This window comes from Symphodus melops (assembly GCF_947650265.1).
Source record: "Symphodus melops genome assembly, chromosome: 17".
Classification (NCBI taxonomy): domain Eukaryota; kingdom Metazoa; phylum Chordata; class Actinopteri; order Labriformes; family Labridae; genus Symphodus; species Symphodus melops.
In genome coordinates this window covers 6,446,575-6,474,492 of record NC_136707.1, presented here as the reverse complement: position 1 = coordinate 6,474,492, position 27,918 = coordinate 6,446,575, and the positions used below count along the sequence as shown (strand labels likewise).

General features: G+C 40.9%; 1 protein-coding gene across 1 annotated transcript; it reads right to left on the bottom strand.

Annotated features, from left to right (window-relative positions):
• Positions 1-558: 558 nt before the first annotated feature.
• On the bottom strand, positions 559-27,918 carry ngfra (nerve growth factor receptor a (TNFR superfamily, member 16)). The gene is made up of 6 exons (XM_079366703.1): positions 27,345-27,918; positions 24,575-24,740; positions 18,015-18,377; positions 10,404-10,638; positions 8,648-8,856; positions 559-4,660 (listed from the first exon to the last, which is right to left on the bottom strand). Exons 1-6 carry the CDS (start codon positions 27,381-27,383, stop codon positions 4,608-4,610), a joined length of 1,065 nt encoding a protein of 354 aa, XP_079222829.1. The 5' UTR covers positions 27,384-27,918; the 3' UTR covers positions 559-4,607.

The window sequence follows — 27,918 nt, the reverse complement described above, 5'->3', positions numbered from 1 at the left end:
TTAGTTTGATGCATGCAAAAAAGTGATTACACTTGAAGGCTGTGCGGGGATTATTAGCCAGATATTGAGAATTGACTCCAGGAAGTCACTGCACTTTGCCAAAGGATATTCTGGCTCAAAACAGCACATGGAATGGAAAATTGATGGTTTTACTCTTTTCAACTCTTTTCCTTTTTAAAGAGTCCTATTCCCTACCTCAAAAATGTGATCGGTAGAAAAGGATCTTTAGGGAGTTGGAAAGGATTGTGTGCTAGGCTAAGTGGCCACTGACTATAACTTGAAAGGTTTTATTCCTGTTGAGACACGAGAGTATTGATCATTTTATCTGCCTCAAGGACATACAGTATGAGTCGTGAACTTTTGTAGTGTGGGAAGACAAAGCTAACTTTTTTCACTTGTGTTTTATGCTAAGCTTAGCAAAGATGCCACCCTTTGAAGTTTTAAATTTCCTGAACAGATAGTATCAGAGAGTATCAAGCTTCATATTTTGTGCACACATTAACACATCTGGACTTTGTTTAGTGAAAAAAACAAAGTGGGAGACATTATGCAATGTCATCTCATTTATTGTATTATAGATGCTCATTTCATTTGCACAGATTTTTATTTTTATTTTTTTTGTACATTTATAATGTATTTTTGTATCTTGTATCAACTCTAAGAAATTCACATTAACACAATGCATTTAACATTAGTAGGTAAGTACAGGTGACATTCAGCTTTTTGGGGTCAGAAGGTCTTGATCTCCGTGTATCAAGTTTGTAATAATAAGACAGAGAATCACAGTGAACCTCCCCAAAGACTTCATATTACAGCACATTACATGTCCTGTCGCCTCTAAAATGGAGGCACGCGATGAGACCTACTGTACATGCAAAAACTCAGCACAGAGCTGATTTCTATTTTCTAACATGTGAGTTTCAGAGTAGCAGACATGTATGTTATTTGTTATGCTACATGGCCCTATCAGTTGCCGGTATTAATAGCATGTATGCATACAGTATGTATTTATTGGCAACCTATTTGTACATGTAAGTCTTAATAATGGTGCCAAGTTTTTACAGTTTGCTTGAGTCTCCACAAATAATGTTTAACTGTGTTTCTGTTTACTAAAAACCTTCGCTCTTAAAGAAAATAAAGAAATGCACATAAAATCATAAAATAAGTGGAACATTTGCAAAAGAAATATAATTCAACTTTCAAACACCTGACACTGTACACAGGCACTTGAACTGTGGTACACTCTTTGAGTGCATTAGTTATACATCTAATAAGTGCTGCAAAATAAAATATCAGTTAGAAAAAATACAGAATCTAAAAGTGTAATACTATTCAAAATATAAACCAACATAACAGCAAATATAAAGACAACAACAATTTACAACAAAAAATGAGGCCAAATTTAAATCTTAACCTTGAATGTGTCTTGCATATTTCTGTGTAGTTTCAGGTTGTACATTCTTACATTGTGTTTCACTCCACAAGCTGCTGTAGAAAGAAATTAAATCAGATGAAGATGGAGTATGCTACCAGAGGGCTGATTGGACCTCTGGGGGGTTGCGGGGTGAGGACGTTTTTCTACCACTCTAAATCAAAACTCTGGTCACTCAGACTGTAACAGCGTTTGCTTTAATGCAAGAGCCACAGCTAGGATCAGGATGATTCATACTGGCTCTCTCAATAGAGGAGTGAATCATTCACTTTCAGTGTGAGTGTAGTCACATGTCTATACCACATGCCCACAACAACTTAGGAGCTGTGAGCAAAATACAGCAGCTTTTTATTTGTCTCCTTTTATAGTGCTGCAGCCAAAAAGGATGAATCACAAAGCGAGACCGGAAAGTTGAATTGTCTTGAGATGTTGGTGACAATGTTGCCCTTCACACAGTATGTAATGACTCACTCTGAACTCCAGCTCGTCTGACCAGTAAACACTATATTTCTCTTTTAAACGTAATAAATCTTTCATTTACTTTTGAAGAGTCAAATAGAAGTGTGTTTTCTTTGCAAGAGTTACACTTAAAAATGAATACCACTTGTCCTGGGGTCTTATCGTACAATCTGTAAAAACTTTTTTAATTAATAAAACGGGCAAAAGAATATCTTATTGTTGACAAGGTAGCCTTTACACAACACTGATTTTAAGACAGATCAAGACTCGCTGTTTCTACGGTTTCCCAGTCCTTATGTTTAGTTAGGCTCAGAAGTTTCAGGCAATAGCTTTATTATAGAATACAAACATAACTTGGTACCTTCTTCATAGGTGTCACCCATCGTTCTGTCAGATGTGTTTTTCAAGCCATAAGGTCAGCATTTTGGCCACCACGAAGTTGGTTTACTTAACAAAAATGGCCGTATTGGCGCTACAAAGGCTTACATGTTAAACTATGCGGACTCCACTCAAGACTAATTCATAAGCTGCCAAAATCAATGTATTTATGACTTAATTCATTTTACTAGGCTGTTTACAGTTTTAATTCTGATTTAATGTTGGGCTTTTTAACATGGGGCCCAGTGAGGATGCACCCTTTTTGGAGACAGCCTCACATGGCCACTAAAGGAACTGCAGTTTTTCTAAACTCAATAGCATTTGCTTTTTTCCCAACCTGGAAATTGCTGCTTGATATTCTCACGTAAGTGCCAGAAAAAAAATGAATCCCCCTAAAATTTCAAACTATTTCTGATTCATCAGTGCTTTAATCAATACAATCTAATACACACACTAAACTGTACCTTTTTACAAGTGTTTTACTCTACAGCTGTTTTCTGTGTACCTGTAGTCCTACCTACTATTTTTAATCTTTACAGGATGTTTACTGAAATACTCTTTTTTTTTTGTCAAATAACAAAAAAAGGGACCCTGAGAAAGTACGTGCCCCTGTAGAAATGGATGCTGAAGCAGTGCGTTCAGGCTTAAGTCCAATATGCTTCTATACAAAATATCTATGCTTTTACAGTTACTGCAAGTAGCAGGGGGTCAACATAAAAGAGGTTCTTTGTGATTAAAAAAAAGTGTCACCTAGTGATTCTTCTAAGTGCTTTTTTATCCCTATGTCGGTATATTAAATGTCACCAGCCTGAGGCTTGGAGAAGGGATCTGTAATGTCATGTTGAGTCTTCAAATAGGGCCATGTCAGCCCTCTGTTGACCACAGCATTAGAGCTACTCAGAAGAGCGGAGGGTAAAGAAGCTGAAACACTAAGGTAATTACTACCTGCCTGTCAGGACGTTTTCTCTAATGGGCCTTGTGTTGATGGATTTAGCGCGGCTGGTAAATTAGCGCCTCAAGACTGTTTATCAGGCTCTATCAGAGCTGTGTGTAAGTGTAAGAGTGAGTATGTAGAGGGTGGTGCTGTCGGTTAGAGGAGGATAGTGAAGAGTTTGCCTCTGAGGGGTGTCCCAATTTTCCCACTCAGCAAGTGTAAGGAATGACAGATGGGACTAGTCTTTGGGCATTTTTTTTCCTCACCAAATTTATCAAAGCGCCTGTTTATGAAGCAGCTCTATACTGGGTCACCAATGACGTCACAGCTTGCATCTCAACCCATCACAGTGACTCAGCAGAGCTCCACAGCCCAGGAGATGTTTCTCTCGTGTTGCACATCCAGGCTCCACAGAGAGCCCAGGGAGCACCCTGCTGAATCAGCCATGTAACTGAAGCCACAAAATGAAAGTAATGCACCACCAACCGGAGCAGTCTTACATTATAAGCATGAAATTACAGAAATACAATCCCTGGAGCCACTGTGAAGAGGTCTATTTCAGACAAGGGAAAGAAAGAGCAGGAAAAAAAGAGAAAAAAAATGTTGATGGGCTACGCAGCAATTGACCTTTCTTCCCAGATATGAGTCACTTGCATCAGTCTGAGCTGCCAATCTCAAGCAATGACGCAAACTCTCTTCAAGACAACATGCCATGAAATGCGTCCATTAGTAAGAAAAATGAACAAGAAACTTCAGAAGAACTTGGGGTTGACTCACGGCTCCCCCGCTGCTTTTTGTATCGCAGACAACAGCGGGGGCCTAATGGATAGGATCCTATGGATGGAGACAAGGGATTAACTGAGAGCGAGACACCACAGAGGAAGAGAGAAAAGCATTTCTTATCCACACAGAAAAGAAAGAGGAGTTCATGGAGAACCCATCTTCCTATTTCCATTTCAGGCACATTCGTTTCATGGCTAGTGATCATGGAAGTAGAGGGGAAATGGCAGGATTAGGATGGGTTTGGGGATGCTAAATTGGCAGTTAGTGGGAATACTAGATACTGTAATAGTCATTTAATACGAGATGCACTGGCATTTTGGATGATTATTTATGTGCAGTGACATTGGTACAGATAATGATTGATATTGCCATACAGTTCGTGTCTAGGCACACTGATGGGTAGGTTTGGACTCTGTATGCAGGGATGACGAGTCAGAGTGTGGCCCAAAGGTGCTGGGAAGCTTTCAAAGTCAAAGATTTTCTTTCTGGCCACTTCAGATGTGAACTGGAGACAGTTTTACATTCCCATGTGCCCCTCCCCCTGCTTTCGTTTTTGGTCCACTGTCAAGTTCCAACTCTCCTCTCCCTGTGTTCAGCTCTGATTTCTCCTCGTCTTTCTCCTCAGACTTCGGGGGGAGGCGTGTCAGGCTGGGGGCCACCATCTACCCTCACCACTGCAGAGAGAATGAGAAAAAGAAATATGTCAGGTTGTCTGGAAGAAGACAGGAGATTTGCTATGATATTTAAATCAGTAAAGGGTGATTTTTTTTTTTTTTTTACTTGAACCTTTTGAATGTCTCACCCTTTCTCTCTTCAGAAGAACAAGATTAGTTTATGATTCATTTTACTATGTTACAACCAAGATGAAAACGTCCTTTTCTGGCAAATACCATTGAGACCCTCTGTATGGAAAAAGCACTGATGATCACCCTTTTCCCTGCAGGGGGCCCTGTAGTGTCACTCACTCATCCAAACCTGTTAAACTGGAGTCATTAGCCGGATGAGGATGGAAGAGGAACACTCTTTTCCCACAAACCTCTTAACCTGCTGTCAATTGAGGGAATCCATGGAGACGCTGGGGGAATGCAAAGGCGTTTCTGAGAGGACCCCCTTGCCTAGTGGGTGTATTCTATTCTTTATAAATGCATCTTGTGCCAGGAGAGTGTGGTACAAGAGAGTTATTTTAAAGCTTTAGAAAGGAGGATTCTTTTGTCAGATTACGTCATACCCTCCCTCTGTTTTAATTCCTTTGCTATATTTGTTTCTGCTTTAAAATACTCTTAGTTTGCTATACCCTGACACTTGGCTTTCTATTTTTATCCTCAATGATTATATCCAGTTTAGGCCACAGTCCCCAATGCTCTTCTCTCTTCCTTCCTGCACTTATTCGATGTATAACTAATGCACTCAAAGTTGACACTCTGCAGGCATCACCAGTGAAAAAGAGCAGCGAGACACTGATGCTGGCCAGTGCAAAGCTATCTGTAACGTACAAAGGTGCAGAAATACCTACAATGATTTACACCTTTGTTTCCACCTCGGTGCAGCTGTTTCTTCACTTGGATTGTACCCCAGTCTTAAGGAAGCATGAATAATAATGGCCACATGGCTATCCAGGGTTTTATAGAGTCCAGCCTCATCTGAAAAATCACTACAAGCTGTCGCTCACTGAACCAGTTCAAGTCTCTGTAACGTGAACTCCCAATCATTGCAGAGCTTTGTTACAGCTTCCTCTTTCTTCTGCTCTTTGTTAAATTCAGCATATTCAGGATTCCTGATTGGACCCGAAGCCATGATAAATCTTTCTAAAAGGCTGATTGGGGTTGAAACTAGAATGGCTTCATGGTGATAACAAGAACTCCTGGTTCTAGATATTTGGATTGTTTCTTTTTTTTTTTTTTTTTCTGACTTCCTATATCCTGGATGCCAGGTTTTTTCCACTTTTTTTATTTTTATTTATTTTTTTTAATCTCAATTTGTTTTGTCAACCTTGTCATACAGTATATAGTCCCCCTTAAAGGTCGAACTCTTAAAGGTTTTGTTTAATCCATTATGGAAGTGACTGTATTGATTTCCTTTATGTTCATCTCACTGGCTTTAAGAAGTAGGAAGGACTAAGTAGGTTTTCTGTGATGATGATTCGTCTACGTATGGATTCAGTCTGAGCAACATTTAAATCAGAACTCCATGGTACTGGGGTGTAAAAGAATAACATAAGACCTTAAGGCATGTTTTCAGGGACTATACTTTTGGTTTATGTCTGTAGCTTGATTTTCAATTAAATTATTTGGTTATAATGGGCTAAAACAATCCCAAAAGGCCTGACGTTCTTGGAAGCCCAAAGCCCAAAAATCAATGGATATGTCTTCAGTTAAAAAGTCTATCCATCAAAAAAAGCTGTATCACCATTGAGTGAATAAGTAAAATCCCAAGGGCTAATGTTGTTGTGTCAACAATTGTGGTGGGACATCTTATACAGTTGGTCTTAAAGACAACAAATTACAAGTCATCTGTCTAACATTACTGAAACTTCATTAGTGATTAATCATGGGACTGGGCTATATTATTACTGTAACCTGCTGCCAGATAATGTTACACATGGGGAAATACTATTAAGCTCCTGTAGATCCCTCAGGCTTTAGACCAGAATCTAAAGTAGGCCTACTCTGCAAAACTAAGCAGAATCCCCTCGATAGTTGATTGTAGTTTTTAATTCAAGGACATCCTCCCTCAGGGTTTTCAGTGAGACTTATTTTTAGCATCACTTCACTTTGGCTTGTAGAAAGAAATCCACTGATTTTACATTTCACGCTAATGAAAATCAATTCATACTGTAGTATATACGCACTGACTCTACTAAAGCAGCTGATTTTTATTCAGTTGATTTATTTTGCCTGGACTGCAGATTGAGTTGACTGTGAGGTCAAACACAGGGCAGTGATTCAGAGATGGGTGCTGGTGAGGGAGGGTTTAGAGTTTTGTTAAAATTTTAAACTCATTCAATATGCACGATTCAGAGGGGGAAGCAGGCAGCAAAAGAGGGTGGGGGGGGCAGAGAGGCGCTAGATAGATTGTGCTTTTTAATGGAGATGAGCATACAGAAATGAGGTCAAGCACCCTTTATATCGAAACTCCTACCACGCAGCAGTGACTCATGCAGGGAATACCCTCCCTGAGTGTTGTCATTCATAACATGGGACATTTTCACTCCTCTGTTTCCCTTTTTAAAAGGCTTATCTGACTTGTTTTCACTGGAGGTGTTCCCATTATTTTAGTCGCCACTAAAACATGGTTCGTTGGAAACAGGAAACCCCCAGCGATTACCGAGGATTTATGGCGCATATTCTCACCCTCTTGCGTATTTTAACACTCAGAGTTTGAAGTCAAGACCAGTCGCTGCCTTTTTAATGGCTTCCACACCAGCACACAGTGCTAATGCCAATTAGCACATCCCTAATACTGACGCTGGATCAGATTTTGAAATGCAGCGAGACTATGCCTGGATGCTGTCTTATAACACCTTCTAATGAGCTGATCAGTTAAAAAGGCAGCAGGGTTACTGGAGCAGCCATCTTCTGTTTGAACAGATCCAAAGCTGTTCCTCAAAGAAAAAAAATCCTTCTTTTCTTTGACATGCAGTGGGGACTGCATTCTTTGAGAGGAATGGACTAAAAAACACTAATACAAAGTAATCGTTTCCCCAGCCTCATTAGAATGTAATGGGCATCCCACAAAAGACGCAGTGGTGGGTATTGTTCGAAAGAGGATTTATCAGCTGTTTGGCTTGTAAGCACATTGTTATCCTTGTAAAACCATTTTTGGGCTTTGCTATGATTTACAATAAAACTACAAGTGAAATACATGGGATTCTCAGACACAAAGTCTTTGAGAGAGGCATGAATGTCTCAATGATTATCAAGATCTGAACTTGAGTCTTCTTCAAGTAAAAAGCCTCTCAGCTTTATGAGTATAGATCGAGTGAGAATCAAGGTTTCATCTCTTTAATGTAAGTGCTATTTGAGTTTTAAAGGAAGGTGCGCGTCTTTACAGGGGTCATATTTCATTCGTGCAGCACTTGTTTTTATTCTCCGAGCTGTTTTAAAGGTGATCCTCTTTGTGTAGCCATTCTCTGTAGATTCCCCACTATGGACAGAGCATCATTGTCTGTACTGTGCTCAGTATTACTAAAAGATTTAAAGGCAGTGATATGTGATATGGATGGATTTGACCAGTAGGGTTTTTTCTACTTTTGGCATACTCGTTTAACTTCGAGGTAATGAACATTTTATCTGGATCCACAGAAATGTAGGTTTGCTGTCAGGGAAAACACTTGCACAATGCTTCGAAACCATCACATATCTTCTCAAAATCTGAGCATTGGGTCTTGAAGTGATAAATTATGATTTTCTGTGGCAGCTGCAATACAATGGTGTGGAGAAGGAATGTGCTTGTACTTGGATGAGTGCCTATAATCTTGAAAGAGTTTCTGAGATACGTATAAGTCTGTCAGTAACAACAATGATCGGTTTCATATTAGTGGACTTGAAAGAACAGTATTTTATTGCATTAGGTTTTCCTGGCATAGCTAAACAATGTTAAAAACATACGCAGGAAACCCCCAACTTTAATAGAGCTGGGTAAAGACTGAGTTTTAGGCTTACCTATCTGTTCCTGTGTGTGAGAGCGTGCAGGTTGAGCCTGGACTTCGGCCTGGGCCTGCTGCTGCTGCTGCTGCTGCTCCTGCAGACTCTGACTGTCGACTGAGATGCCGCTGTCGCTGTGCAGCTTCTCTCCCTCCGGCGTCACCATCTGGTTGTTTGTAGCCGCCCGGTTATTAGCTGCTTGCTTGTTCTGCTTGCAGCTGTTCCACCTGTAAAGATGTCACATGTTAGAGGTAGAAAAATCCAGTAAATGTATAACATCCTGTCCTCAGATATCTGGATTTCGAAGCAATTGTGTGCAATAAAGCAATGGCTGAAAATTGCCTTTTAAATGACTGCTGTTAGATAATCAGAGGTTGTGTTGTTGTAACAACAGCTTAAAGGTCCCATATTATGCCCTTTTGGGGGTTCATATATCTAATTTATGTCTACTAGTATATTCAAAATAGCGAACATTCGAAAAAAGTGTGTGTTGTCATGTACTGCCGCACCATGGAGGGTCTCTAATCTGTCTTTGTTTCTAATGCTCAGAATCTGGAAAAAGACACCTGGAAAACACACTAAAGAGCATATAAAACCAGAAAAGGCATAATATGGGACCCTTAACAGACAGAACAACTGTTTTAGACAAATCCATGTCTCTCTCATGAAGTAGACCTACATATAAATTTTCTTAGAATTTCTGAAACTTCAAAATACCAACAAAAATATAAGGAATGTCCAGCTAACTATTTTGGTATAATAAGTCAATGCCTCCAAGGAAAAACCTTAACACACCCTCGTTTGTTGGACATTAGGTAACATTAAAGTTGTTGGAGACAGTGTTTTATACTGTACCAAGCTGACTGACGTTACATATAGCCAGTAGCTATGCAAATGAGTGTGATATTTAAGCAGCCAAATCAACAGCTCAAAATTCAGATTATGTGTTTATGTTTCATCTGGAACCTGTTATTTAAGAATTTACTAGACATAAAAAAAATTAAATCATCATTTTAAACTGAATGTACTGGCTAAGAGAGACTAGAGAAATGTAATAAAATATGCTCATGAAATGTTGCAGCTCTTTAAAAGATAAATGACTCATGAATAAATCATGAAAAATATTAAAGACTTATTGAAAAGCACAGCCAAGTTTACAACCTTAAGTCTCACTAATGAATTATAAGGTGTTTAAGAAATGAATACATTTTACAGTCTCTATGTGCCTAGTAATAAGTACTTAAAGAGAATCCAGATGTGTGTGTGTGACTCTGCCGATACAGCTTGCACTTGAACTTGCTCTAGTTGGCACTTTCTAAACATTCAGCTCTGCAACTAATGATGTTGTTTACTCGCTTCAAATGTGTTTCAGCCCAGCCATGTATGTATCTAGAATGCTTTCTCTTGTGGTTGTGTGTCCTAGTGAATATCTTTGTGTTTGTGTGTGAGCTCTGTAATGCATTAAGGGTTCTTTTTCTTAAAAAAAGAAAAAACTTGTGGTCCATTCGGATGAGTACATTTTCTAGATCTGGGTCAAATCCTCTTTGAAAGCGACAGGCCTGAATATATGTTACCAACCAGCTTACAACAATTTTTTTTTTGTTGTTGTTTTTTTTTGCCTCAGGAAACATCTATCCAACACCACCATCTCCATCACCATCACTGTCCACCCTCTTTGCCCTAGATTGTATTGTTGTCGAGCTGCAAAACCCAACAGTGCTAATGTCTTTAACCACAAAGCAGCTTTTCTTCTTGTTGTTTTCAACAAACTGACCTCTTAAAAACAATGTAAGCCACTAGGCCCACCACCACAGCAGCCAGGATGGAGCAGTAGATGGGGATGAGGTTTTCGTTGAGCCCGTGACCGAGGAAGCGAGGAGAGCCAGCGCTGGAGGTGGTTGTTTCTGCTCCTGGAATCGGACTGTCAGAGCCAGGGAGGAAGTAATTGGTAAATGAAGGAGGAGATGGGTCCATGTCTGTCGTAGCAAAATATGTAGGAAGTAGAGGATCTAAAGAGGAAGAAAATAAGGATAAAAGAGCATTTGTGAGAAAAGAAACACCAATATGAGTAAGAAAGAAAATAGACGTCAATGCTAGCAGTTCATCATTGAGGAACATATCTACTTAACTTTAATCCATCAAGAGGTTGTTGAGAATATTTCGGTCCAGAGTAAAGCAACAGACCACATATGACATCTAAAGAGTCATGCCGCTAGCATGACTAAAGAGGAAGACATGATATCTAATCTCTGAGAGCTTGTTTTGCTGAAAGTGTAGTCACCAAGTCCCCGACCAGATGTCAGATACACTGCACACATGCAGCAGCTGTTTCTGATTGGCAGATGGTGTGTGCCTGAGTTGCTGTCTACAGAATGAAAAAGAATGTTCCTCAACAAGGGTGGAAAATAGCTGTCACCCACCAGCCCCCCCCCCCCCCCCCCCCCCCCCCCCCCACACACACACACACACACACCAGGCCTGAGGCCTGCACGCCAGGTCTCTTCTCACAAGGTCCACATCTATCTGATCTCATTGCATGACATTAAGGCCATATGGATCCATGTGGGACAAAGTCCAGGGCTTTAGAGAGGTCATCACTTTGAGTGTAGCCTTTGCTGAGGCCAAAGAGGCAGGAAGGCTCTGTGCTACTGGAAGGGTCTGGTTTCTATCAGAGCAATGCCTGGAAAGAAGACTCATTTTCATAAATTGTCTTATTTCCATGTTCTTTGAAGGCTCCATTAACGATTCTGTGTAATTTCCTGTGAAGTAGCAGCCCCATTTCCACTCTGATGGGCATGACTTGTCCTGAAACCCAGTTTATCCATCTTTCCAGGAGTCCTGACATACAATGGAATTATTTGAAAAAGTCCTCTAAGAAACATTGCGATGTGATTCTGTCAGATGGTAGAAGTGGTCAGAGAGTTGTCCTCAGAAATTAACATAACGCGTCCGCGAGATGCAATATGCATGAAACCGAAGAGTTTTATGGTGATAAGACCGGATGTGACAACATCGGAGACACCAGAGAGCTGCACACAACAATGGCAGAAAGTTTTGAAACTAACTTAATCAATCACATTCATGACTCCCCACATTTGTTTATACAGGCGTACACAAGGTTCTGGAGACAGTGCAGCAGGCCTTTCCAGCAAAAAGTAAAACTCTCCTAAACTCCCTCTGGTAGGAGTGGATAGTACAAGCCCGGGTTCAGACATGAGTCTTTTACTCCCTTCAGGACCTCAGGCTGCTCCTCATTAGCTCCATACTGGCGCTCACAGGATTAACCCTGTGAAGACCTGGGGCTTCCTTCAAGGCCAAAGACATGGACATTCTATCCCAAATACTTAAGGGTTGTCCTGCTTTCAAAGTACTCTGTTTTTTAAGGGGTATTAACTAAATGAATGAGTAAGATTGACAAGTACAATATGGTGAATGCAGCAATCAGATTACTAACTGTTTGCTGCTATGGCTTTGACTTTGTATTGCTGACACAGCACTTATTCACTATTCCTTCAATAGGCCACTTACTGAATAAGCCATGCTCTGCATACTGTACTTACATACCCACTTCATGTTTCACTTCTCCCCTGACTTCAATGATATCTTGGCTCACAGTACAGATTATTATCATTTTATTACTAGAGGGTTTGTCATATTCATCTCTTACATCACTCGAGGCAAATACAAATTTCATTTGTGCTACTCGCAACATTGAAAAAATAATAATTCAAGAGCAGTGTTTATTTCCAGAAATAATATCCTGGTTGCTCTGGATAATCCAAAGACTGCAGCATGTGTTAATTTCTTTATTATTACTTTACTACTTAGTTATGAAGAACTCTGAATTGGAAAGTTAGGAAACAGTTGAAATTGTACTTAGAAATATTGGTTATTTTTTCATTATTTTATTTTGGGGCCAGCATAAAAAAGAAATCCTTTTATCTCTAAATCCGCAAGAGAAAAATGTTACCAACCAAAAAATGTAATTATTTTGCTTTAAAAAGCTTTTGTCCATTACTTGTTTTTAGATCATGTCAATATTGATGCTTTTCCGTTGCCTTTACTAAACTTCAAACGTTAATACTAAACAGACAAACAGCCATTTGTCCCACCAAAAATTTAACTTTAAATAAAGGAATTTTGAGTAAAAAACTGATTAGCATCACAGTGTTGTATGGCTACAAGAAGAACATTCAGACCCAGTGGACCATCACAGTCAACGCTTCCTACATATGTATTCCCTGTTCACTGAAATGGCAGCTAGTCACGTTTACCAGGATGGATTCATTGCATAACTTAGACAACCTCTAATAGTCCAATGGGACCTTAATCGGTAAGTTCTGTGGACATAAAAAACCTCTATTGGCCTATAGGAGTCCACCAGACCTGCATGTCTGTAAGCTGATGACGGGGCAGTCCTAACTCCAGGGGGTGAGGGGCGATTGGTTTACTGAAATGATAGAGAATATGTTTTATGGATAGAAAAACACAGCACATGTGCGGGCCATACTTAGAAACACAGAAATAATGCAGAGGTCTATTTCAGGCGGTGCTATTGATTCAGATCTGTCTAAAAGGAAGGGAGCGGTCAGAGGAGTGGAACACGGGTGTCTGTATTACATGCATTTCTTGACCTTTCCTGGGATGTAGTCAGGTTTCCTTAGCTCAGCCATATATCATCCAGAGAAAGCAGTGCTGGCTAATAGTGTTAGCGGTGCAACATGAGCTAGCAAATATAATAAATTGTGCATCAGAGGTGTGAAACTGTTTGCAAGTGTTCAAATAGTTGTCAGAGAATCTGCCTGTTGTACATTACAGTCCCTTTCTTTTGTGCAGATATTCATTCACCTTCCACCTTAGTCTGATTCGAGACGACAGCTCTCCTAGGATTATGCTTCACATCATGTCACCTCATACCTACACAGAGAGCAGCTAAAGCTCGAGTATGCTTAACTTTTTTTAATCTTTACTTTCACTCCCCCACTTTTCCTCCATTTCTCTGTGCTGATGCAGAAAACATGACTGGCTGCAGACCAAAGGATAAACTTCTGGGTTCCTGAGGCTGCATACCTCTGTTGCAAACGGAATGGGAGCTTAGAGGCAGCGGTGGAGCTTTAACAATTTAATTTTTCCTTCAGTGGGTTTAAAACACTTGTGAAAGAAAAATAAAACTAGCTCTGGATTTTACAAGCGTGGGGATGTGTATGCAGTGGAGATGTGTTTATTAGGCGGGTGTGGACTGAAAGGGGGGGGGGGGGGGGGGGGGGACTTAATTTTTATGAGCCATCGAGGTCTTTATGGTGAAGTTAACCCCAGGGTCTTGTGCAGAGGTTGATGTCTTGGCGGCTGCCATTTAAGGGTGGAGATGAGCAACTATCAGGCGCAGTACATGTACAATGACCTCTTTATCAGCTGCCAAACACTCTCCCTCTGTCCCTGCTCAGCCTCTATCTCAATCTTCCTCTGTGTTTATCGCCTGACGCGCACACATCCATCAAACACACACGTACAAATTATTCAAGTGAGCGCTCTGTCTTCAGTTCGGGAGGGTTAATAGGAAGAGCGGGAAGTAGGGGAGGGGGGACGGACAGAGAGGCAGAGTGTTAGGAGAGAGTGAGGAGGGGTACAGATGAACAGAGAAGCTGCTGTAAAGTGCTCTGATTAGCAGGAGTAATTATACTGCAGCGGTGAAGGCGCTGAATGCACACTGGCCACCTTCCACCATTCTGTCAGCCACTCCAGGGCCACTGTGGGAAGTTATAGAGGGAGAAAATGAAGAGAGGAGAGAAGAGGATGGGGGAGATTGGTTGATGAGCGGTGGGAATGAAGAGAAGGGAGTCAGCCTATATCAGCTATTTAATCTTTCCTTCTCTTGATTCCCGAGGACAAACACTCAAACAGATGCTCAACACTTCACGTTAAATCATCACCTCAACTTGAGCCTGAACAGCACCTTTTGGTAAAGCAGACCAAAACCTTCAATGAAAGAGGAGGTGTTTTCAATTTCCCATCAAAGCATTTCACACATGTGTGGTGTCTGGAGTTTAATGAAAAATGTTGAAGCTTAAGCACATTTGGCAGGGTGAGAAAGCGTGCATGTGCTATCAGCTGTATTGATTTTGGATGGCCCATAAAGGGTGTTTGTGAACTGGCTGTAGAAGACTTGGCTTTTCAGAGTCTCTCTGTGTGTGTGTGTGTGTGTGTGTGTGTGTGTGTGTGTGTGTGTGTGTGTGTGTGTGTGTGTGTGTGTGTGTGTGTGTGTGTGTGTGTGTGTGTGTGTGTGTGTGTCCTGCAGTTCAGTGTGGGTGCTCATAGAGGTCACTCAGCGAAACCTGAGCATGAGCAGAAGAAATCCCAGGACTCATATCGACCCATTGGCATAGAATACCAGCACAGCACATATGCTGCAGCTCTCTCTTTCTGTTTTCATGTGTTTTTTTCTCCCTCACTTTCTTTCTGTCTCTGTCATTGTTTCATGTAATTGACACCTGGTGACATATGGATATGAAGTGGGGATTTAAAAATAACTTAATCATACATTTTATCATCATGTGCAGAAGGGAAGAGAGGACAGGAGGATAGGAATACAAAAATATTTTCCTCCCATAAAAGATGCACAAACAGGATGAGAATTCCAGGGAGACAGCTTCCCATTTGCTGCTAAACACGTATCTGTATGCGAAGCCAGCAAAGACCACCAAGGAGGGCCTGGAACCATCATCCCCACCACATGTGACCATTACCCACAGGCCCAATGGTGCTAGACGACAGGGCTGCCCATTCAAATGGATTTCCCCAGTGCACACTTATCGTGCCATATCCAGTCATAGTCATCGCTGCTGTTACAACTCTATTGGTCAGGACAAGGAGGGTCAAAGGTGAGACCAGCTGCATGGGTGGGCGTTAAATGGGCAGCAAAGGAGGGTATTGTGGCCGACTGTACATCAGATAAGCCAGGAAAACAGTGCATATTCATGGTGTTTAAGTGGGCATAGGGAGCTTCTCCTTTTTTCATGGCTGCCAGTCTGGTCATGAAACAACCTCTGAGTGGACTTGACTTTATCACTGCATGCCAAGGACCAGTGTAAGACTTCTCCAAAGCACACAAATGCACAGTGTAGGTCTTGGTTATGTCTGTGTAGACTTTCAAGTTTGAAACGAAATGGAAGAGCTTGCCTAAAAAGGGAACTTGTCATTTGTGGATTCAATTGAACTGAATGATCTATCAGCAAAGATTTTTTTTCTATTTTCCTTCATGTTTATGTTTATGAGGAAGGAGATGGGGAAATAGAGATGAGGCTATAAATAGGAATAGCACTGCTAAAAGCTAAAGGCTAACAGTGCTTTGCTGAGCTATGTGTCCCATCCATTAGTTCTAGCTATGTCCTTGCTGTGATTGGTAAATAATTGTTGTTTGCCTTATGGCCTTAAGGGCATCTGTCAGCACTATATTAGAAACATTGCAGTGTAAGTCTGAATTATTTATTTATTTATTAGGCCAAATCAATACCATACCCAAGCAATGCAACTGACTTACATTCATTTTTGGTTAAGGCCCAAACACTGCTGTGATATATTGAAATAATGATTGTGGTTTGGGTTTAAATATTTGGTAAAAACTGCTTTTTGAGACCAGACATAAATCTATTGGAGAAAATTAAACACGAAAAATGTGCATGTGCTTGTAGTAACAATATAGCATGCTGATCTGATGCAGGTTACCATGTTATTCATCTTGACAGACTTAACATGTGAACACTGGCTAACTGACACACAAGGAGGGATTACTATAGTTGTGAAAAATTATGTAATGGTTGATATGTATTCTTCATTCAATCCAACAGGGATTGAAATATTTTAGTGTGTGCGGAAAAAACACACATTTCCATATAGAACCAAGCTTCTGGTATGGCTTAAACTGTAAATATATGACCTATAAGGGTGCACAATACATACAGTGCAGTGCAGAGCACAGTAGGGCCAATGTTTCAAAGGTGTAATAAATTTAAAAATTACTATGGTGATTTTATTCGTAATGAAAATCAAAATGTTGCATTGGTGCTCATGGAAGAACAGGTCAAAAGTCATGTTCTATGTTATTAGCCCTTCCTCTTCCTCATCTACCTTTTCTACTCTTGTCTCTCCCCAGTGAATTTCTCCTGTGCTATTACAGTCTATTAAAAGAGGCATTTAAACCCTCCATGTGGCGCTACCACAGCAACTAGACTATAACAGGGTATTGACAGATTCTTACGGTTCATTAACTAGGCAAATCCAAATAGCTACCAGTATCTGAGATTGGGAAAATCCAAATAAAGCAACAAAAAAAAAAAAACAGCGCACGTCAAAATACTAACATTCATTTCCAAAGCCACCAGACATTTTCAGAATAAAGTGGTAATGCTCACAGGAGATCAATAGGGGCCCTGCATTAGGAAGTGCTCCCGCTATTAAATGCTTTCTTAGATGCATTTAATCATCCCTATTACATAAAAGCCTGTTTGTTCAAAGTTTACATTAAACAAGTGTCCTTTCATAAAGGACAAGAAAAATGTAATTAAAAAAACAAAATAATCCAAACCAAAGACATTTCTCCTCCCAGATCTGAGCCGTGTTGCCCCCTGATGAAATGGATTTCATGCCTCATCTGGCTGAGAGAATTTACTGCTTCCTTGGTTGCGCGCTGACTTCTACTGTTGGATACAAGGAGCTGCTCCTCCTGTTGTATGATGCTTTCTCGTTGTGGGAGAGCAGGTTTACACTGCAGTATAGTCTTTGACCTTTTAATGCTATAGCTTTTAACTTTCTGCCATTTGAAAGCCTGGTCTCCAACTGGGATCTATATAATGGCTGCAGTGGAGCTTTGAAATTCCCAGCAACTAGTAAGCACAATGAAACCAGAAATAAATATATAGTACAGTATATAGTTATGAAAGCCCAATTTGTGACCTCTTCCACTTTCTCCCCATTTTTTAGAAACTATATTGTAATAGTAAAGTAAATATCCCAACATGACAACGGACAAGGAGCTGTGGTTTGTATTCCTGTCACCTGTTTTGAGCCTTTATGACAGATAAGGGACATTTGCATGCTCGAATGATTATGACAATAACCATCTCTTCTTTATGTGCTCTTTGTAAGTGAAAATAAGTAAACATATCAAAATTAAATGGACCATTTTTCATGGTCAAATCACAATGTCTTTGGATCTGGTTTAAACAAAATTGTTGGTTCATGGTAAAACTGATGATGCATCATTTTGGTCCCACCTGTTGTAACAGTGTCTTCATAAAGTGGACCAAACTAAAAGAAAATAGTGCCATCATTTCTCTCTTTGTTAAATGTTTTCCTGAACTAAAGCAACCTAAATGTGCAGCAGACTTACTGTGACAAACAGAGTCACTGGTTGGTGTGCATTCAGCCAGCTGATTCTCCGTTTCCTCATCACAGATGGTGCAGGGCAGGCAGGGATCGAGGTAGCTTTCCCGGTCAGAGTAGGTATCGTCCAAACATTCCTCACACACTGTATCGTGGTTGTGTTCGCAGTGAGTCAACACACCCTGGCCTGCAGGGCACACTGTACATGGCTCACATTGGCCTGATATTGCGCTGAAGAAGTAGTTGTAGTTGCAGATGCAGATGGCATCGTTGGAGTCGGTGCAAGGCGTCTCCATCCGCATCAGGCCGATGCACTGAGTGCAGGGCGTGCACTGCTCTGTGTGACTGTAGTTCTCTGAGAAAGTTTCACCTGCAGATGTGAGGACAGGTCAAAGAAAAAGAGATGGAGAAGTGAGAAAGAGAAAATGAGAGAAGGGGCAAAAAGCAAAGGAGTTTAGACGATGGAGAGAGCGGGAAATACGAGGAGATAAACAGTGGGATAAACAGTGCGTATAATGACATTAATCATGTTTACTGCACATTCATTAGAAGGGAGGACACATTGATCCACTGGGCTCTTAGTGATTTGTGCTCCAGGACGAGAAAGGTGCTCTTGTGTTGGAGTGAGTCAAAAGCCTGTTGGCTCATTATGATATCGATCTCGATGTGTTTGTGCTGCATCGAGTAAACTGCTTTAATTCCAGTCATACAAGGGGAAAGAGCATCAACACAGGTACAGAGATCATATTAAAAAAAATGTTTAAAAATGATCATTATTTGAGTGTACTTAAAGGCTTTACACTGGCTTCTTTTTTTTTTTACACCCAAGGTTGCTGTTTGAACTATTTCACTTTCCATAAGCTAAGCTAACCCTGCCTATAAGTCAGTGTTATCTTCAGAGTAAAGATGTATACCAGTAATTTTAGTATAGATTGTCAGTTAGCTAGCCAGCTAATTTATAAATTATCTAAACTAACTTACTCTTAAGTTAGCTGAGTAATTGTGCTTTTCAATGACTTTAGACTCATCAAATTTGCTCTCCAGGAATGTTTGCTTCAGGATGGATGTGACGACCTCAAATTAAATTATTCTTACACTGGTAGTTCAAATGGTCCAAAGTAATCTATTAATATTGCATGTTAAAAGAGAATAATTGTCAGATAGCTGAATGCTTGATGAATTATGCAGGGGTGGGGGGGTGGGGGGGTTGAATAAGTTTGGAGGAGGAGGCTGACTAGAAAGAAAAAGAACTGTGTCGCTCTGGGTTTTCCGCAGAGGGAGATTCATTTCATCAAATTCCATTTTACTTTTCTTGTGCCTACAATGAGAACGGTCAACTTGAAAGAGCTGCAGCTCAAACACAAGCAACTCAATATGTTTTACTCCTTGCTGCTTTCAAAACACACAAGCAGTTTTACAAAGTCTAGCAGGAAGGCAGCCAGCATAAAAATAATGCGATTATGAGACATGTTTGTGTGATGAAACAGCACTGTACACTGTTAGATAACACCAGCAGAGGCCTTTTCACAAAGTGATGCATGCAGCAAGTCAATACTGGTTAAAATCTCCTCAGTGATTAATCATTGGGACTGGGTGGAGTTGTAAAAGAAAAAGCCCCTTGACTGTGTGGATAAGGAGAACTTTTTGCGTAAGTCTTATCTGCATTGGCATATGTCAGATAGTAGTGTTTGTTTGGGGTTTTTTATGAGAGCTACTTGGTGGATAATGTGTTGAGATACACCATATTGTGAGTGTGGAAGGCCCCACAGCAATGTTCCAGAACTTGCTTTTGCAACATAAACAGCTTTGACAAACACTGGCACAGACTGAAGCCTTAAACACCTTGTAAACGGCAGTACAGCTAATGCCGTATATAAAGAATGTCACATTTTACACGCAGCCTGAAGGAAACAGAAGGAGGGAATGATACAGAGGCAGGTAGGAATGCATATGCTTTGCTTGGATTGGTCTCTGACGCGATCATAAACACAGACTCTGAGGGTGGTCTGCTGTAGAAAAACATGAATGAGAGATCAAAGTGTTGAGGTAGTGCTGAGGTACAACTGACAGGGGAAAGGTCAGAGGAAGGGATGTAAGTGAGTTCAGTTTCCTTCTTGTCTGCACACACAGCATCAGACTCAATGTTATTCTTTTCTTAATCTGTCAACTCTCCTTCTCTTATTACTGTCAGGAGGCAGAAGTGAAAGAGGATGATGACACTGACTGAACTGACAAATAACAGACCTTAGAGTTAAATGGATATTTGAATTTGTGAGCTGAAAGCTCTTGGGTTTTTTTTGGGGGGGGTTTTTTTGCAACCAGGCTCAACCGGTAAATCTCTGCTCATTCATTTCAATTATCCCGAAGCACGCTGGCTTCCTCGCTAATTTTAGCTTGCATGCATGAGCCCCTTTCCAATCCTTGTGTGTAAACATGTCTAAATGCGACCATATGCACTGAGCACTCAAGAGGAACAGGAGGAGTGTGTGTGTGTGTGTGTGTGTGTGTGTGTGTGTGTGTGTGTGTGTGTGTGTGTGTGTGTGTGTGCGCGTGAGTGTGCGTGTGTGTGTGTGTGTGTGTGTGTGTGTGTGTGTGTGTGTCCGTGTGTCCGTGTGTGTGTGTGTGTGTGATTTATGTGTCAGCGCTTTCAACCTGGGACTAAAAAAAGAAAGTAAAAGGTCATCAAAAAGAATCAGGTGGAGAGTATCTTCTTTAATAAATGATGACTCTTTCTCTAATTGTCCCCAATTGAGCAATGACCAGTGCATCTATCGCAATCAGTTTCCATGTTCAGCAGTAAAAAAAAAAAAAAAAAGCCATTGGTCGAGGAAGACCTGTTTGTGCAGAGGAAAGATGATGCACTTAAAATGTGCCACCTCAGCCCCTCAAGACCCCCCTTAAAACACTGATGCATTTCGCCACCATTAGTGTCATCAATAATGTAGCTGTGGACGGCCTTAAAACTGCCCCATGATCTCCACAATCAGCACTTCAGGTGTAAGCTTTTAGTAAGGGATGGCCATCATTCCCGCTCCATGTAGTGCCACGTTCTAGGTTTCAGCGGAAACACCATTTTTGTCATTGCACTGTGCTGACTGTGTATAAAGCATCAACATTTGGAAATCAGAATTTGTTTGCCTTTTTAAACATGCAACATTTTTGTGTGCAATTATCGCCCTGCTTTGTTGGTCCACTTAGCTTCCTAGTTTAATTTGAAACAGGTGTTTCAACGTATTACCTTCGCTATTTTTAGGAGAACAAAGGAGCAAAGCTGTTCTTATATCCTGTACCGAACTTCTGGTTGTCTGCTATTTCCACTGAAGACCTGCCAGGGCAAAATCTCCATTTCCACTTTCTACATCCCTCATGATCCAGCATTGGAAGCGATTCTCGACACCGTTTCAGTCCTACTTTCCTTCCTCTTTTAAATCCCCAGTGACTCGCCATCGAGTCTAATGGTGCTCCTCTTATCACGCTGCGTTGACCTGTGATGTTCAGCTTTTTGATCTTCAATGATTTGTTGGGGAGAGTTTTTTTTTTTTTCTGAATGGTTCCCCAAGTGTGGCGAGCCAGTTGCCTTGTCTCCAATGACAGCAGAGAAAAGAGAAGGAGACTGATAAATATTTCAGCACTGCTGATTCTGGCACTAGTCCCAAGCAAGGATTGTGGGGGTGGGGGGGTTTCACTCACCAGAAGTAGTGAATAAGGGGGGTCTTAAATAAAGATTCAACCATATTTACCATGAAACAGGAAATGGATGTGTTGAAATCCAACTCTTAAATTATTAATTTCTGCACTTTTGAAAATGTATTTGTCTTAGCTTTCCAGGTAAGGTCAGAGTTTCAGCCTCTTACTTCCACATGAATCCAACTAAGATTGTTTTGTAGACTCTGCTCCTCAGGGCCTCAGGTACATTAAGATTCTGCTGAAACAAAGACATTTTTTAAACCATCGAAAATGCATTCACGTTGGAAATTTAATGCAACCTCCTGAGTATTTCAGCTTAATTGTTGAGTGTTTATCAGTGGCGAATACCGTTCCTGTACAGCAGAGCAGGATAATTGTTCACTGTTAGAGGCACAATAGGCTTTTCAATAAGGTTTAATTAGCTGGATCAAATGAGTAAAGATGCACTGATGTAACAGAGTGCATGATGAATGAGCAGATAGTGCCCTTTGGTGCCTGGCTCTCTAATACCATTTTTATCCGCTAATACAGACGATGAGTCATAGGAAAAGGGAGGGGGAGGAGGGAGAGAAGGGGTTCAGGGGGATCTGGCTGACAGGAGCGACTAACAGGAGGAAAAAAAAAAGAGGAGACACGACAAGAGTTGGATGGATTTGCTGGTGTGAAGGGTTGGGGGATGGGAGAGTGAATGAAAAAAAATACTCATCAGAAGTGCAGTCATGAGAGACATTACGGAGAAATGGAGCTGCGGGTTACCTTTTTGCACTCGACCTGCCAATGTTTACAGCAAGAATACAAGCATCCAAAAGAAAGTCCTTATGGCTTCGAGACAAATTTAAAGTCCATCAGACGTTTGTGAAGCTGTAACGAGTTTCTCCTGGCACCTTTAAATCAACCAATTTCCTGCAGCACACAATCGTAAGTAATGTTCAGGGGGGACTATTAATGACTCGACTCACTCTGCAGCTGTCGATGTGATCAAAAGTTTATTTCTCTCCTACTTTTACACCTGGACCTATTTTGGGTCAATTTCACACCTTGAAGCTTCGGTTTCAACATCGACTTTGTTGGACAGAGTTGGTTTGTGTGAAATTGACTCGCAGTCTTTTGTTTTGTACCCTATGGCACAGTCTCACTCGAGATGGAGCGAATTGGCTCCTTGCCTCCATGTGCCCGTTGCTGCTGCTCCAAAGTTCCCAGAGGCAAAGAATAAAAAAAAACTTCAAAGGGGTGAAATCATCCAGAGTTTAGATTCTTAGTAACACAACACAAAGATTAACATCTGTTTTGCAAAGAAGTTCAAGGACCATCACGGTATCAGCTGTCTTACAAACAACCTTCCTTCCTGCCAGCCTACAAACTTTTTCCACAGTTTTAAAGGTTGCTACAAAATGACAAAATGAGGTTTAGTTGATTATTGTCGCATTTACTTGACACAGGAGAGGTTTGCTGTCTTTGTTAAAATGTGATATTTGTTCATGAATAAACGTTCTGCTAAACTGAAGCTGTGATCTTAAAGGTTAAGAAAAGGTACCACTGCAGAGTGTGTTACCGTTGTCTAGTCCCTCCTGACCTATACAGCCATGATTGTGACCTACACTTTGACGTTTATTTAGCACTCTGACATACACCAAGATCTTAAAGGGCAAGGAGAGCTGCAGGAACAGGTCACAAAAATACCATGGGATTAGGCAGAGCACTATTGTTTGCAAAATGTGCTCTTCTTCTTCTTCTCTGTTTTCTTTTTCGGGATGTTGCAGCATTGGCACCTCTCCCAGCTCGGGTCTACAGTGAGTGCTAATGGTTCACAGCCTGAGCAGAGCTGTCGGCGAACACATTTGGACCCACTTACAAACATCAAACATATGAATTCCTGCTTTATTTCTACAGACACTTGATAAAGGCAAAGTAGACACTTCATACAAATTGGATAATAAGAATGTATTTTGGCTTCAGTATTCTTTTTGTGTTCAGAATTCAGAGTTGAGTTACTTTAAAAAGCTAATAAAATGGAGTGGATGTGTGAAAAGAGAAGATGCAAGAACCAAAAGTTTGTATGTGTAATTCTGCTGATGACATGTAGTTTTGCATCTGTTCATCAGTGTATATACTGTATTTGATTGTCTCCAGATTGAATGTAATCCAGTCAAATTCAACACATTTCAGGAAACACTTTCTGCAAAGTCAGGATTGAGCAATTTAGAGTTACTTTTTGAATCTGTTTCAGGGTTAGGGAGCTTACTTCACCCAAATCAGTTAAATAGAAAACAGATCTTTAGACAGATTGTGAGCAGATTTCATTTGAACCACATTTTTACCATAGACGAAAATTGCTGGCAGGGAGGTTTGTGGACAATGTTTGTGGAAAGACATGTCGCTGTTGTGTTTTCAGTTCTTTGAACACCACCAAAAACTTCAAAATAAGATGCCTCAAAAAGCTCAAAAGCTTGAAAGAGACAAATGTTGGTTCCTAAGACGCCTTAATGTGTTTTTGAGACCATTATTTTCCTCTTAAACGCTATTGTTGTATTTACTAAATGTCAATTAAATAACACCCAAATCATATCACATACCACTAATAACATTATAGATCAGAGACAAGCAGTTGGTTAAAACAATACTTCGCAGCATTTCATCTCCAAGGGTGGCCATACTTTCTCACACATTCGACTGGGATGTACATCTTAGTTCTTCAGCTTGATTCTAACTCATAATAGTAAGTTCCATTAATGTGCTCGCAGAAATAAATGTAATGTTGTTTTTAATGTAATTGTTGAGTGCTTATCACAGTCAATACTATTCACAGCACGTTTTGTCTGCAGAATACTGTATATGAATTATCAGTCTATTAGATTCAAACTATGACAAATGTGTACTCACTGTCCAAACACTGGGCGCACTGGGTCTGTGTCGCACCACATTTTTTCACCACTCCCTCTCCAGGTTGACACTGCTCGCAGCATTCTCCATTGGTAGTGTACTGGCCGCTGTCACAGGGGAGCAGAAGCACAGCCCGTTCCGTCTTAGACGCCAACACTAACGCCACCTGGCACAGCGGGGACAGAGACACAGTACTTTAGCGGAGCACATGCAAACACTCACAGGCAGAGCAAACTTTCACACAAACCCACACGGTGCAGGGCCACAATGACTTAAACCTACACAGCAAAACTAATTGACGTAAATTACTTCCAGGTGTAGAACCTGTTCCTTCAATGCAACTGCTATCAGCATTTATCATAAATCATGTTGTCTCCACCTTAATCTAAACTGTCTAAACTGCCCCATTAGCTGCCCCGAAGGCACATCAGTTTTAATATTAAACTTATGACACGCTCCAGCCGGGGCAGTTACCATAAAATCATGTGCTCACGACATTATACACATGCCTGTCCTAATTACTGTCTAGAAGTGAAGATGGCTGTGAGCCTCTGCTTCTAATCGTTGGTTTACACGAACGTTTGTTTTTCTAGGTTTTTGAGGACTATGTCAAAATGCTGAAAGAAAACCTTCATTTCCCTGTAAACCCCTGCAAGGACAGGTAAACATTTACTGATGGATCTTTAAAAAAAAAAAGCGTCACACTGAATCAGGTGCATTTGTTTCTTGGGGGGAACCCCAACCTTAAACCAAAACATTTGGTCAAACGTGTAAACTTAAATAGTAACTTCATGGGGACTTTAGTACTAATGGGGACCCCAATGGGATATGGGTGCTCATAATGTTTTTTAAAGAACTTTTTTTTTCAATTCTACTCAAGTCATAAAGTAATTTTTTCATCTTTTAGATGAAAAAAATCTTCCATAGCCCATCCTAATTAGCATTTCAATACACATTTATCACCCAGCAGACTGTACCTGCAGACAGTAAATACAATTGCAATTGTTGTGTGTTTCTTTCATCCTGACATTAAAGTGTAATACCCATTAACATTTTACATCCTTTTAAACCGTCTTATCTACTCCAGTAACAACCTTCTTCCTCTCCCTCCTTCCTTTTTGCACTTTCTTGGCTCATTCTGATATAAAAGCCACACAAAAGAGCTGAGACCACAGCAATGTTAAAAAAAAAAAAAAAAACAAGAATTCAAACCCGCAAACTTTATAGAACAAAGAAAATCATCACACTAGAACACACTATGTCCTGTGGCTCTTATTATGTAACCGACAAAAGCTCATTTCCACTTACATTTGCTGAAACATCAATTCAGTCTTTTCTATCGTTCTCATTCATCCCTCCCCTGCTCTTCTCCAGCACTCCTTCCCTCTCTGTGCTGTCGCAGCTTTCATTCAGAAACAGATGTAGAGTGCAGCCAGCAGCTCTCCCTCTCTCTGCCTCTTGTTCTTGCTCCTCTTCTTCAATATTGCCCCTATTTCTCGTGTCACGCTCAAGGCTTAGTCCTCTCATCATTTCTGACAAAAACCTCAAGTGTTATTCAGGCATTTCATCAGAGCTAAAATCTCGTTTTTTTATCTGCTAAAATGAACTTCTGAAGCAGCCAAAAAACCTCAAAGGGTTCCCTCTTGTATCTGCAAGAGAAGAATTCATGTCCCTGACTACTGCGTCAACTCCCTTTCCTGTGACATCTCCCTGGAATTTCACTCAGCTCAAACAGATTAATGGCGAATTCAGCGGGAAAAAAGGGTTCAACATGCATATACACTCACCAAAAAAAATAAACATACGGTGACACAGCTGTGATATGCTTGGTTTGCCCTTTTCCCAATTTCATGGCCAATTTGTGAGTTTATTTCTAAATGTAATTCTACCAAAGAGCACCTGACCACTGCCACCCTTCAAAACAGCTGTCATAACAGAGTGTCCCCTCTCTCGAGGCTGTTCACATGATGACTGAGAGCTGCACAGCCCCATTAGACCAGCTGCTGTGGACATACCAGAGTACCAAGAGGGTTTGCACTCAGCTCAGTGCCTTATCGTACTCTGTCCTCTGTTATCAACTTTTTCACATTTTCAGAAGACCAGGCTCATTTTTGATAAGAATTTAATGAATCGATTTACATTCAATACGCTGCAGCCTCTTTATCTATCCTCTATTGGACTCAAAAATTGAAATGCATAACTTAAAGTCACTAAAGTGTTTGGCCAAATTTCCTGCCAGCAGACCTTTTCTAGATTACTGGATGCAGCCCAATGGGAAGCAGAAATCTTAATTTTCCAGATGCAAGGAGCAGGTCTGTGTTACTTGTTCTTCCTGGATGAAACCCCAAAGGGAGGTGTGTTTGTACAGTATGCACAGGTAATGTTAAAAGTGGATGTAAAAAACATGTGAATTATATGTCTAATGCAGATCTGTACTTGGGGTTAGGACACAGCTGTTTACTGCTTTGCAGTAATACATATCTCATAGTCGTCCATTCATATTACAATTTTCGTGGGGAAACACCACGCACTTCTATACTAAGCATGTTTTACTACGTTTATGATATGGTAGAAATATCAAATACATCACTTACAGCTAAAAATGGATGAAAGAGAATTTAAGTCAGGAAAAACTTGCTTAAAAAGTTCCAACTGGATGTGTAACTTATCAGCATCTGACTTAAAACAAGGTATAAAACTGCAATCTCTATAGTGATAAAGCTGTGTATATCACGGCATGCGCGCATGAGTTACTGTACAGATTACTCACCAGAGCGCACAGAATCACCAGCGATAAGGTAGTAGTCATCCTGCGTCGCCTGCTGGAGTTTCATAAAATCAGATCTTGTGCAGAGAAAGCTGCGCTATGTAGAGGAGGCAGAGCAGGAGAATGAGGAGGAGGTGGAGGAGAGCCGCGCAGCAGGAGTGCTCATTTTAATCCCAGCGGCGTGGATTTTTATCAATGAGCCCGCACCGTCACGCGTCCGTCTGTACGGGACCCCCTCACCAGAGTCAGATACGACTGATGGTGCACCCTTCAACAGTACCACACACAGATGAAAAAGAGGAATAAGAAGAGGAGGCAGAGGAGGAGGGGGAGGAGACCGTCCTGTCCGGAGTGCTGCTCAGCTGCAAGTGCACTGCGGAGGAGGCGAGAGAAGAGGAGAGGAGAGAGAGGGGGGCACGTCCACCCTCCTGTTTATTAGCTCCGATACTCCTGCAGTAAGACTATACAACCTGCTCCTCTCTCTCTCAAACACACACACACACACACACACACACACACACACACACACAAACAAACACACGCACATGCACTACTGCTTTAATCTCACGTGAGGTCT